This window comes from Artemia franciscana, chromosome 4 (genome assembly GCF_032884065.1).
Source record: "Artemia franciscana chromosome 4, ASM3288406v1, whole genome shotgun sequence".
Lineage (NCBI taxonomy): Eukaryota > Metazoa > Arthropoda > Branchiopoda > Anostraca > Artemiidae > Artemia > Artemia franciscana.
Genome location: NC_088866.1, coordinates 32,446,285 through 32,460,914, shown reverse-complemented (window position 1 = coordinate 32,460,914; position 14,630 = coordinate 32,446,285). Strand labels below are relative to the sequence as shown.

The 14,630-nt window shown below is 35.5% G+C and overlaps 1 protein-coding gene across 1 annotated transcript in view; it reads left to right on the top strand.

The window, feature by feature from the left end:
• LOC136025748 (myosin heavy chain, non-muscle-like) overlaps positions 1-14,630 on the top strand; it is a 63,252-nt gene that overhangs the window by 26,102 nt on the left and 22,520 nt on the right. Inside the window, exons 4-5 of the mRNA XM_065701735.1 lie at positions 3,168-3,301; positions 8,040-8,235. Coding sequence (XP_065557807.1) covers positions 3,168-3,301; positions 8,040-8,235 — 330 coding nt within the window. The remainder of the gene's footprint in view (positions 1-3,167; positions 3,302-8,039; positions 8,236-14,630) is intronic.

Genomic DNA, 14,630 nt, shown 5'->3' with positions numbered 1-14,630 from the left:
CTAAAGTACCCGCGTTTCAGAACCATGCCTGACTATTGTCGTCGTTGCCGCTTCCAAAGTTTCCGTTATAAAAAAATAAATAAAATAAGATAAAAGAGGAAACCTAGTAAAGAAATGAGGTAATCTTGGTGCAAGATTTCCCTTCTAAACTAGCTACAAAACAACAAAATTCCAGTTCTATTTTTATGTGAGATACTGTTTAATGCATTTCTATGCTATATTTCAGTTTATTGACATTTAATAAGCTGATATCGCTACATAATGTTTTAATTGCCTAAAAGTATCACTGTCGTCATTTACCCAACTACCAGCATCACCAAAAGAATGGTGAAAATATTGTAGTTTTTTGTAATTTTCTAAAGAACAAGAAGAGATACAGCACGTTAACAGACATAGACCAAAGGTTGTTCCACAAAGTTTAAATCTAACCCATTTAAGCCACAAAAATATTATTGTGCAAGGGGGGACGTGGTAATGGGTGTCGAAAATTCTTCCTCACCCTGCTGGTATGCTGTTTAATTTTTTTGTACAAAAAATAATTGAAAAATGAAAAGGTTTTTTTGTCTAGAATTTCTACGAATTTACAGTCCTAATGCAGTCGAAGGGTTAATCTCTGAAGCTTAAAAGCTAATAGTTCGAAATCAAGTTAATAAAACAGTTCAATTTTAAACTTTTCTGTCGTCGCTCTTACGTCTAAAAGTCATATTCACACTTCTTAGATAGTTGCAAAAAAACTGTTGCTCAGCTTTGTCGAAGACAGGATTAACAGGACCCGGATGATCAAAGTTTGATTGAAATTCCAATTGGCCTACAGATTCTACCTTTGAATGCACCTTAGCCAACTGTTTTCGGTAATCTATATATCTATATATATAAAAATAAGTTGTCTGTCTATGGATCTGTGGATCAGGTGACGTCATGTTTCTGTGTTGACTGACGTCATGAAATTAGTTGTCGTCATGTTTGTTATGACGATGCTTAGTATATTGTAAAACACATTAATTTGGTTAATAATATACCATTTAAAACACCAAAATGAACATGCTGGAGTAGTCACTCGGTGAGAGAGGGTGTCAGAACGGAGAATGAAGGTTCCAGGTTCAAATCCTGGTTAGGCTAAAAAAGGTAAAAAACTAAAAACTAAAAAAAAAACTGAAAAAACTAAAAAAAAGGCAAAAACTACAAAAAAAACTAAAAACTAATAAAAAAAATAAAAAAGCTAAAAAACTAAAAAAACTAAAAAACTAAAAAAACTAAAAACTAAAAAAAAACTTAAACAAAAAGGAAAAAACTGAAAAATAGAAGAGAAAAAGAAAACTAATAAAATTAAGAATAAAAATAAAAAAAAAATAAAAAAGATAAAAACTAAAAAAAAAAGTAAAAATAAAAAACAAAAAAAAAAAAAACAGCTAAAAAAAAGGTAAAAACCAATAAAAAACTAAAAAGAAAAAAAGGAAAAAAACTAAAAAAAAATTTCAAACTAAAAGAACTAAAAAAGAAAAAAAAAACTAAAAAAAGGAAAAAAACTGAAAAATAAAGGAGAAAGAAGAAAAAAGAAAAAAACTAAAAAACCTAAAAAAAGGTCAAAACCAATAAAAAAAAACTAAAAGGAAAAAAAGGAAAAAATTAAAAATTTATTTCATCATATACCAATTCAAAAACGAATGTATACCGGGATGACGACCGGGACACAACTACAACGGTGACGCCGGGGGCACAGGGGGGACATAAATGACGACGGGGACACAGGCAATGTTCGAGCACCATCAACAAAGCTCAAGGGGCAACAAAGCTCACCATCAAACAAAGACGAACGGGACGCTCAAAGAGAAATTACAGACTGGAGCACTGGGACACAAATGACGACCGGGATGCTGGGAATATAAATGACGATCGGGACACAGGGAATGTTCAATTAGCAATCACCATCAACAAAGCTCAAGGGCAATCATTAGAATCATGAGGTATAGATCTGAATATGGATTGTTTTTCCCATGGACAATTATATGTTGCATGTTCAAGAGTCGGTAAACCTGACAATCTACATAAATGACGACACTCAAAGAGAAAGCGACCGGGACAAAAGGAATGTTCGATTAGCAATCAACAAAGCACCGGGACACAGGGAGTATAAATGACGACCAGGACATAAGTAAAAAAAAACTAAAAAAACTAAAAAGAAGGTAAAAACTACAAAAAAACTAAAAAGAAAAAAACAACTAAAAACTAATAAAAAAACTAAAAAATCTAAAAATCTAAATAAACTAAAAAAGAAAAAAAATAAAAAAGGAAAAAAATAAAGGAGAAAAACAAAACTAAAAAACGAATGTATATACAGACCGGGACACCGGGATACAAATGACGACCGGGACACAGGGAATATAAATGACGACCGGACACAGGGACACAACTACAACGGGGACGCCGGGGGGCACAGGGGGGACGATTAGCAATCACCATCAACAAAGCTCAAGGGCAATCATTAGAATCATGAGGTATAGATCTGAATACGGATTGTTTTCCCATGGACCATTATATGTTGCATGTTCAAGAGTCGGTAAACCAGACAATCTATTTATATGCACAGACAATGGGACAGCAAAGAATGTTGTATATTCGCCAGTTTTACGTAGTTAAAAACATATATATATATATATATATATATATATATATATATATATATCTATATTCACAGGTGGGACATAGGGACACAACTACAATGGCGCGTAACTAATATGGCGCGTAACGACTTACGCGCGCGGGGGGGGGCTTGGGGGGGCGCGAAGCGCCCCCACCAACTAGGTTTTGGGGTGGCGCGAAGCGCCACCCCAACAGCTAGTATATATATATATATATAAATATATATATATATATATATATATATATATATATATATATATATATAAATAAGTTGTCTGTCTATCTGTCGAGTGACGTCACTGTCCGCGCCCCCACCAACTAGCGCCCCCACCAACTAGGTTTGGGCGCTTCGCGCCACTCCAAGAGCTAGTTATTTCATAAATTTGAAAATGTCAGATTTGACTTTCAGGCCAAACAGCGATGATAATCTCCAATACGAGAAAATTTTGTATATGTTGGTATCTTTATATTTTTATTTCTAGATTCCTCTCATATAACGATGATCATAAAACTTATTCTCTTTGTAGAGTCAAGAAAGTTGTTTTCATAGCTCTGTTATCTCTGCTGCTTCTAAAATAAGTCACGTGGATGACGCTGTTCAGTGTGATGGTGAAAATGAAGTTAGATGCGCCCAAGGACAAGAATTTGAAATGGTGAATGGGTATGAAGTTTCACTGGATTTTTATTTTTCTGTAATTGGTTTGCTTGGAATTTTAAAATGTTAGAGGTAAAACATTAAAAATTATTTGTGCTACTACGTGCCCGTCACATGTTACGACTATCTTAAAAAAGGAAATTCGGGTGAAATTTCCTGTGGGAACAGTCCACCTCCAGGAATCCCAAGCCTATCAGAAAATCTTGAAATTTAAAAAAAACAATTTCCCAGTAATAGAAAACACATGGAAAATGCAAAGAAAAAAATTAAAATATCCTGGAAACGTTTCAGTTGTCCTGGAATATATTCTACCTTCCTTTTGAACTAACGCAAACGGGTTAAACATTTAACGCATGAATTTTTTTTAAACATCTTTTAACAATAGTAATCTTATAACATTTTTATTTTGTTTTAGCGTATTGCTGGCTCTTTACTTTGATCAGCTGTCTTACAGCTAACAAACACTTAAATATCAGCTGATATATTTACTGATTTTCATTACCCTCGCATTGTGTTATACTTTTTTTCCCTTCAGTTTTTACCCTAACACAACTGATTGAAAAAATGCAATACTTTAAAAAATAGTATTGCACTTTGTTTGTTAGCTTAGTTGTGAATGTTGTCAGATTATATTTCACATTTTTTTTTTATTTAAAATACGAATCTGAAGTAATCTCAAATCGTGATTAAATAGGCCGTTTATTTATTTATGTTTTGTCTACTTCTAAATAAACCATTTGTACTGTTTCTATTTCGAAGTTCCTCTTTCTATTAGTATTTTATTATTATTTAAGAATTAACGACGCTTCTTGACTACTAAGGTCCTTGCGTCGGCCCTGCAGTGCATTCCTGCAGCGTGATTCGATCTCTGGGTCCCATATTACCAGGCTAAGGTCAAATTCACTGCGCCACCACAGGACACCTCTTTCTATTCTGTTTATACGAAAACAACATTCGAATATAAACAAATTATTTGTTTTATTTAACTTTTCTGTTCTGTCTTGTCGGTTTTTATATCTGTTATTTTGTCCTGTTTCTGTTTTTCCTCCCTGTTTTTCTTGATATTTTCCAAACTTAGAGTTGTTTACTGGTTGTAAACACAACTCTACTGTGATAGATTGAACCTTTAAACTGATACCGTAACGTGAAATAGCAGTGTAAGAACTAAAGAAGAGATTAACTTCTGTGTTAGTTGTATTGCGTTTCTAGTAAGGAAAGTTGGTGGGATTGCTAGAGATGACAATTTCCTCAGAAGTATATTACCGATAATATGATATAGATACAATAACATATCTATTTCAAAATATACCCCGATATTGTAATGCTATCGGCATGTTGCTAAGAATTAGTTGTAATGACTTGTTTCATGTCTTGACTTGTATCATGACCGACTAGCGGAAAATGTCATGAAAAAGTCCTGAAAAATCATTCCAAGAAAAGTGTAGGAACTTTGCTCTTGCAAAAAACCTCCTCTTTAAGGAAAATTCCCAGCTGAAAGTTGTCTTTGAGAAATTCTCCCCCGTGGAAACTCTCCTCTTCATCGCAAAAAATTCTCCTTGCGCATTAATAATGATCGTATTTCTAAATTGAAATAAATTTATAAAAATTTCAATGGAAAATTTCCCCTACGGACAACTATTCTCCTGGAAATCCTCCAATAATTCTCCTTTATTCGATATCTCGAAAACCATGATAGTGCTTCCGATACTACAGTAATCGAAAACTTTTCGAAGATCGAAATCAACTTTTTCCAACTTCGTGCTTTCTACAAGAGAGTTATTCTCAAACTGAATTAAGTAGTTCCTTAAAGATATTTCTATAAATTACTTGTTGTATTAATTTTAATTAAATATGCAGAGTCAGTAAAAATACAAAGTTACTCCCATGTGGAAAATTTTCTCACATATAACATAACGATGATGTTTTTAAATTTCAAAAGTATTGCTGGTTACCAAATTCAGAGAGTTTACTGAGAAAGATATTTATAGTTCTGTAAAGGGTTTTAACCGACAGAATTCGTAGTTGACTAATCCCTTGATTGAATGACCAAGTAAAATGAATAAAATGACCGGGAAAAACTATCAATTCGTTCTCTTGAATGGCGTTTGATTCAACCCAAGGAATTGATAATTAATTGACACCAGAGTCAAATTAAAAGTTGAAGATGACTTATTTTGCACAATAAAGAGTTTGGAGGAAAGTAGAAAAGAACCAGGAGATGCAAATATGAAATAGGATTTACAAATTCAATCTGCGATAATGGAAAGCAACATTACGGGAAAATTCCAACTTTTTGCCGAGACAAAAGAGCTTTGAAGGGAGTAGAAGGTCTTGTACCAATTGAGAAAAATCAAAAATAACCAGAAAATAGAATTGAATGAATAGAGTTGAATTGTAGTAATAGAATTGAGTAATAGAAATTGAATTGAATTATTTTCACAATTTTTACTATATTCACTAGATTAATTGAAGGTGTTACGTCGAAAATACGTCGTATATATGGGGAAATGGGACTATCCAAGTGAACAAATATAAACTCAACATTTCTTCTGCAATTGGAAGATACAGAAGGCTTTGTCACTTTCCTTGGAAATTTGTTTTACTTTTGGGCAATATTAAAGCAAATATGCCTCAAAACTTTAAATGAACTTTGTCAGTGAACTATCTCTGAAAATAATCTAGTGAGTAATCCGGAAGCTCACTATTTTGTGAATGACCCGAAAAGTTTTGTGTATAAAATGCCAGTTTCATTTATATTATTTTAGTAATACTACTGATTTCGGTCGCTGCATATGTGATCGAAATATCTGGACTTTTGTACCTGTTTTTTTTCACTGTCTAAATAAATGGATTTATCCCCATTTGAAAATTTATTTGTTCGTCATAGAACGGTCGTGTGGTCTAAAAAAAAGAATACCTAGTTTAAGGCGTAAGAAAAGAATACCTAACTTTTATACTTCTTTTCGAAAAGTCCTTTTAATTAATATTTAACGGAAGCGAGGACAATATAGATTTTTTTGCAGTTTTTTTTCGTTAAAACCGTGAACAAAAAAGAAAAAATAGTGAAGATGCAGGTATTTTTCTAAATCGAGGAGAAAGGAGGGGGTTTAGGTGGTAAACGCTCACTCCCTTCCCCTTTGGATGCTATCATTTATAAAAAACCGACAAAGGGGAGATTTTAGAACAAAAAACACACGTTTTAACATTTACATTACCCCGAATATCGTCTTGCTATCAATGAGAAATCTATGTTGTTGTTTTTTTTAAGTTTTGTTTTCTCATGGTAATTTTGTGGACGAGTTACAATACCTGCCTCTTATTTAGAGATTTTTTTCTCATTTCCTGAATTTTGTTCACGGGCTCCACAACGTTTTTGATGATATTAAACGCTGAGAGACTGTTTCGAAATCAAGAATTTTTGTATTCTGCATCCAGTTTTGGGGCGGAAAAAACATTCGGTTTTAAGTTGTTCTTCTGGAAATTGTATTTGGAACAGGCAATTTCTTGCTTGTGTTTGTTTGTTTAAAGTCGAACAAGTTTTGTCTTTTCGACCTGAAAATAAAGTTTGACTCTTATTTTCTCACAACTTGAACCTGTATAATTGTAGCATTGTAACAGACTAATCGGGTTTCATTCTACAGCTTATTTTTTGCGGTTGAATATCGACAATTTTTTCTCTGAGGCTTAAGAATTGCACAAATGAAAAATACTGTTTAATAGAAGATAGATATCTATGGCCCATATGCCTAGAATTACTAAAAAATAATAAACACGCTTCTGGGCTTTTCTTGGTTACATCTTTCTTTGACATATCGTTTTTTGTGGCACTTGGTATTTTCCAAGTGACATATGGCGATCGCAATTTCTGTCGGTCCTTCTGTCTGTCGGTACCGCTTTTGCTAGTTTGGGCACTTCCAGATAAACTAGGACGATGAAAGTTGGCAGGCGTATTAGGGACCAGACGAGGTTAAATTAGAAATAGTTTTTTCCCCGGTTTGACCATCTGGGGGGGGGGGGGGAGCGAGCGAGCAAGATTATTGAGAAGAATTTTATTTGCCGATTAAACAAATGATTGTTCTTCTTAAGTATGGCTTGATGTCTAGGGGTATGATTCTCGCTTAGGGTGTGAGAGGTCTCTGGTTTGGATCCCCGTCCACTCCAGTTCTTACATGAAGAAGATCTGAAACTAGGTGCGTGATCAATATAACAATCGCTGAAAGTTGGCAGGCATGTCAGGGACTCGACCAGATTAAATTAGAAATAGTCGGTTTCCCGATTCGACCATCTGGGGGGGGGGGGAAAGGACGGTTAATTCGGGAAAAATTAGAAAAAATGAGATATTTTTAACTTACGAACGGGTTATCGGATCTTAATTAAATTTGATATTTAGAAGGACCTCGTGTCTCATAGCTCTGTTGACATAGACCAGATCTGGTGACATTAGGGGGAATTGGAGGGAGGAAGAGGAAATCTTAGAAAACGCTTAGCACGGAGAGATTGTAATGAAGCTTCGTGGGAGGAAGTTCTTGGCTTTTGGGTCTTCCGACCTCGTCACAAGTGCCATATGAGCTCTTGGCTATTGTTTCTGTTCATCATTAGAATCTACTATTCAGGTATTAAGTTTCTTTACTCAAATTAAATGTTCTTTGTCAGTTCGGTTATATTAAATTATTCTCGTCAGTTTATTTTAAACTGACGAGCTCTAATTGTAGCTTTATTTTAGCTCTAATTGATCCTTTTCTAGGTGTAATTCTACTTGTCATGAAAATCTACGAACACAATCAGCCTCAACGACTTGTCTAACTCAGCCTCTTCTGAAGAGTATTTTAGATGCAATGGAAACAAAGTTTGAAGCTTTCCGTAGGATAATCAAGGCAGAATTGGGTAGACCTGATCATCCAGATTTGCCGCCAAAATTGTTTTTGGAATACATGGAAGCAGTGAGTCTGAAATCCATTAGTTTCTCTTCTTTTTTTCTATCTTTTCTGTTGTGTCTTTAGCTTTCGAAACTATTTTAAAGATTGACCGAAGGTTTTTTAGGATATGTTTTGTTGATCTTAACTACCATACTTGATATTTTACGTCTCTGGGCTGCAAGTTGCTTTGAGACTGGCTATTTGAGAAAAATATTATTTATAACCGTTAGGCAAATCCATGAGGATTTTGTCTGGGATTCAAGCTCTTTGTCAATTATTTTACGTAGTAGAATTTTCTAGAATGTTTCTAGGGTAAGGTATATTTCGTCTCAGATGAAATATGGAATCTTTTGAGATGGTAATATTTGTTGGTGTTTACTGGAAAATACGGAACTAAGACCTTTTCAGCAAAATACAGAAGTTTAATTAAATTCAAAATATTATGCAAGTTTTGAACTTAGTCCTTTAAATTGAAATCGGCAAATTTTTTCTGATAATGTCTTAATGTAGTGAAGATGTTCAAATTGGCTCTTGTCTCATAGGTAATATTGTGTAGTCAGTAACTTGTAAGAAAGACAATTTTATTAGCCTGTAAATTATTTGATTAGCATAATGAGCTGATTTTCTTATGTGTGTTACGGTTTGATGAAGTGTTTCTTTTGTTGTTAATCCTTGAAAAGTGTAGAGAGGGCTGTATTTACTCCTCTTATCAGATCGTACCATTAACCACAACCGATCCTTAAGACGAACAGTCTTTAGACAGAGTTTCAGGTTATAGAATTCAGAAAAGTGGATATTAAATTCGATTATTGAGTCTTGTTGAAAATATCACTTTTCCCTCCCAAAATGTGCAGATTATTAAAATTCTGGAAATTCTGTCCTATATATTTCGTGTATTTTTTTTCTTTCTTTTTTTGCGGGAGATTTGGTAAAATAAAAAGAAGATGAAGAAATCTAGGAATTGTATAAACAACTTCGTTACTTCAGATGAAATTCTTACATATATCTAAAATTTCCAGATGAAAGCTGGAGGATTATACTCTAACATAGAATCCCGGGTCTATACTACAGTCAATCTAAGGTTTAACTTCAAACGAATTGCAGCAGTTTTGATTTTGGTACCATTTAAACCGGTAAAATATTTCTACAGCAAATAAAAAATTTGGCCAAAATCGGGCTAGGTGAAATTGACCGTTTTCGTCTTTTCTTCTAAAATGACGACTTTTTAAAAACAACTTAATATGCATGTGTAGAAAATTCATAATAGGTAAATCTGGTACATAGATCCCGAATTGTTTTGCTTTTGTTTTGTTTTTTGTCATGTTCAGTTGCCCCCCCCCCCCCACTCCTTCCATAAATCAAGCGTTGACACAGGTCTGTGAGCAAGATTACGTGAAAAACTAGAATGTTAATGCAGAAAAGAACTCTTGTCCATGTCAATTTACTGCCCCCCCACGCTCCACGCTAAACGTGACCACCCTAAATTCTTAGCATCCACTAAGCAACTTCTCACAACTAGCTAAATCATTGATTTTAACTTGAAAAAATCACCGATAGTTTAAAATTGCAAAAGAACTGGAGATTCATCACATTTATCTAATGAATCACATATCGTCCTCGATTTGGACCTGATCATTAGAGCAACTAGTTCCTTTGCAAGATTTGCAAGCACTGTTACATTTGATGACAGCTGCACTGGTCGCTATCACATGATCCCTTACAACCACAATTCACGACGGTGAGAATTTTCTTCGGTGCCGATGAGGATAGGATGCTTGAGGATAGGATACAGTGTGCGCTTCTGGAGTATCCATCCACAATGCTCAGGATCAAGAGCAGGGGTCTTAACGCCGGTCTAATCTTGAACTTGGTGATAGGTTCCGAAAGAGTGAAATTTTTCAGCTGCTGAAGTAGAAGGTAGGTCTTGGGGATGGAAGAAAGCTGCATACGTTGCTACTTTGTGCTGAAAGACTCGGTGTCGGTAACTGTAAAGATTGTCAGCAACTTTTCCACTGTACAATATAGAAAGTGCCGCCTCTCCCGCTGCTTTAATCTCTTATTTCTAAGCATCAATTCGAGAAAATGTATAAGTATTTTTCCTAAATTGATCGTTGTCTCTCAACCGTTTAATTGAAACCACTTTGCCAAGCTCATATTGACGGGAAAAGGAAGCAGTTTGCATGATTCAGTCCCAATCTTTTTAACAATGGCTTCGCTGTCTCAAGTTGCACCTGAAGTGGTTGCCTTAGTTTCACTATGTAGGTGGACCTTGTGGTGCTCAGGAACACAGCGATACAATAACTTCACCAACAAGTCGGTAACGTCACCGATAACTACAGTGTCCCAAGTCTTCGAACACTCAATCGCGGTTAGCACAATAAGCAAGTAAGCATCATCTTTACCTTGGATGGTTCTCACACCTTTGCCTCTTAAAAATCAGAAAGTGCATTTACGAAACAGGTTTTATTCTTTTTGCACGGAAGAAATTCCTCTTTTTATGGCGGTTAGGCTCATTTCTTTGTAATCAGTACTTTGCTTCCAGTGACACGGTTTTGCTTAAGGTGAGTCAAACCTTTTGTCGAAGCAGCGATCTTGTAGCCATCAAAGACGATAATGGCGATCTTGTAGCCATCAAAGACGATATTTGGTCGGAACGTAGTTCCAGTATCGGTCAAAGATATCTGAATATGTTTCTTTATTTTCTCTTGGGAATCCTGTGAAGCAAAGCGCCCCTGTCTAAGACGTAGATGCAAGTCAGACTTGCGATAGTGTCAATAATTTTTCCCGCAATATTGTTAATTTCTGAAAGTTGCTTGATAGCTTTTACTAGCTCTTGTTTAATTGGGTTTCAGAACAAACCAGAAACATCAAAAAGTGACGCTGGATAGGAGTGAAGTTTTTATTTAAAAGAAGATTCTTCGTCCATATTCAGTCTTTTGGATAAAGTTATAAGACCCTGAAACAGCAATGAAGGATCTACACGGTAGATTTCACCCCCATCTTTTGTTTTGTAATCATAAGGACTGCTTGATCCTTCCGTTTGAACGAATGCTCCTTCTTTGATTTCCTTGCCATTCCGTCAAGAATCTTCTTCAAAGTGGCGGATCACCCTCGAAAGGAGACGAATGTTCAAAAAAGTCAATAACCATGTGTGTGTCTTTGCAGTCCCTCTGCTGCCTGGAAAAACCAGACTTTGTGTAGATCGCTTGTTTGATATGAAATATCCGTCAGTTCTATCCTCAGAGGATTAGTGTGAGCACAAGCTGGACTTCCCATTACCCACTGAAGTCTCTGTACTTCCGTCATTCCTCTACTTCTAGTCAATCTGGTTGCCGTTTTCAGACTTCTCACCACTTCTTGTTCTATGACCAAATCTATAGCTAAATTGGCCTAAAATCTGCCCGATCTTCTCACAACGTGCAAACCTTTTTTGGAAGACTGGTAAAGTGTTGGGCTTGTATGTTCAAGTCTGTTCATCTGCTGTAGGTACAGCCTTGCCATGTTCATTTAGTTGTTGTTACCAGCTTCTGTGAGGTAAGGGGCTTGGTTTTCATTGGCTTCTGCGTTTAGCTGTGTTGAAATTTCGAAGAATGGCAACCATGTCTAACTACATCCACAGTTTTACTGTTCAAGTCTTGTAACTTTACTCTGATTTAAGAGCTGACAGAGAAGCTTTGGCTATCACGAGACTTGAAGATTGAGGGATATGTTCAAGAGAAGCTCGTCCTTCCTTTACTTACTTATGTAGGTCTTTGATTTCACTAAGCTTAACCGTACTCAATAAAAGTGTGTATTCAATTCAAGTTCTGTATCTGAATCTTCGTCTACAATTTTTTTTTTTTCAGAATTGAGTGAAGTGCTGCGCCTACCACCTAAAAGGTGAGGTCCTGTATTGGAAGCGTACATCAATTCAAAGATTTCTCTCAGTCCAGATCCATCCATCGAAGATCCAGTGGTACTGACAAAATCCCCAAAGCCCCCCCCTCCCTGAATACCCCTACTTCAGTATTCCCCTTTAGTTTCCCTCCCCCTCCCATACGCACTTTTCCCCCACCTTTTCCCACCAAGCCCTGGCATAAACTTTTTCAAAATTTTCAGATAGCAAGCAGAATGATCCATGCGTATTAGCTCAATGCAGTTTCCAAAACTTCAAATAGTGAGACGAACGCTAATATATTTTCTGCTCCTTTGTCACTGTTTCCGTCTCGTAACCGTTTCGCAGCCCTTCATGATAAATCAGATAGCCTAGTTATTGCATTAAATGAGGCTGAAGTTTTTCTCCTGCCTTAAAAGACCTTCCAAAACAGACAAAAGTAAACAAACGTAAAGTTATTGAAAATGAAGTCCCTCAATCACATTTTCATTTTCCTTCTCTTTTAACTTTAAATGCGGAAAGTCTCAACGTTGATAAAATGGGTGAACTTGAGGGTTATGTTCAAGTAACCGGAGCTGATATTATTACAGTTACAGAAGTACATAAACAAAGTCCTGAACATCTTACAATACAAGGTTACAAACAATTTATTAAACTAAGACATCAAAATCATCTGTTATGTAAGAAAGGTGGCGGCGTAGCGTGTATCGTACACGAGCAGATGGCGCCGCAGCTACTACAGATTCCCCATATTGATGATGATGATGAAATGATTTGGATTATGATTCGACCAAAAAAAGCTTCCGAGATCTGTAACTGGTATTGTTATTGGAGTGTTTTATTGCTCACCCAGTATGGCACCTTTCCAAAAAAAGGTCTCTGCTGAAAGTTAGATTTGTGTGTTGATTTTATTACTTCTAAGTACCCAAATGTTGGAATATGCGTTACTGGTGATAAGAACGGTCTAAGAATTGAAAGCTTCCTCAGAAGTCAAGGACTCAAGCAGATAATAAAGTTTCCGACTACTAAAGGTAATACTAAACTCGACGTAATTTGCACAAATTTGTCAGAATATTATAATGAACCTCAAGACCTACCTCCCCTTGGTGGTAGCTACCACTACATGATAAATTGGGCCCCACTACCTTCGTATAAAGTAAAATATGTAGTTGAGAAAGTTTCCTACCGACCTCTTTCGGACAGGGGTCTCTTGGAATTTGGAAATTGGATTACATCCGAGTCCTGGGATGAGGTAGCAATTTTAGAGTCCTCCGATGAAAAAGCTAAATTTCTGCAAGATAAATTAAGAAACAAATATGAAGAATGCTTTCCAGAGAAAACTTCCAAGTGGTGCAACACAGATCGTCCTTACATAACCCAAGAAATTAAAGATTTGACTAGGTATAAAATTCAACTAATAAAAGAAGGGAAAATAGGAAATGCTAATATGCCCCGTAACAAAATACGTAAAATGACAAGAAAAACTGCAGTTGAGTATTACCACAAAAAATATTGATAATCCTTTTGAATCAAAGCCTAGCATGTGGTATAAGGAAGTAAAACGAATATGTGGAAAATCCCCTAGTGGTGTTGATTTTTGTTCAGATTCTAATGATGAAATAGTTGCTAACCAGTTAAATGGTCATTTGGCCAGAATAATCCAATCTTTGCCGCCTCTTGATGTAAATAAAACGACCCAAGAGTATCAGAAAATACCACATGATGACATACCTTTACCTACTATTTCTGAAGATCAAGTTTTTAGTAAAATAAAGAAACTTAAACGAACTAATAAAACTCCCATTGATATTCCAATTGAACTTATAAAAGCATTTCCATACAAATTGACTAAGCCACTAACGCAAATTTTTAATTACATTTCAACTTCTCCAGTTTACCCACAGATATGGAAAACGGGGTATGTTACTCCAATCGCTAAAAATGATACTGAACTTAATTTCGACGGCCTGAGACCAATCACTTTGACCCCCTTGTTCAGCAAAATGTACGAAAGCTTTGTAGCAAATTGGCTAAAAGCTGAAGTTGAACCCCTCCTTGATCTTCATCAGTACGGTAACAGAAAGAATACATCAACATCCCATTATCTAGTCAGTCTTTTACATTTTATTTTTAAGCATGTTGATGAGCCTGGTAAATGGCTAAACTTAATAACAATTGATTTGAAAAAGGGTTTCGATCTGATTGATCATAACATTTTAATTTCTAAGCTTTTAATTGATTTTAGAGTGAACCCTGCTGTTGTGAAAATCATTCAGAGTTTTTTAAGAAATAGGTTCCAAATTTTTAAATATAAGAAGTCTTACTCTGAACCTGAGCCAGTTTTTTGCGGTGTACCTCAAGGTACCATCCTGGGTCCTGCTCTGTTTCTAGTTATGATTAATAATATCGCTAATGATTGTGAAGTCCGTTGGAAATATGTTGATGACCTTACCCTTGGAGAAATTTGTGAAGCAAACGAATGTAGCAAAGCCCAAATTTTAATTGATAATGTTCCGATTCAAATATGACAGTAAATCTTCTATTT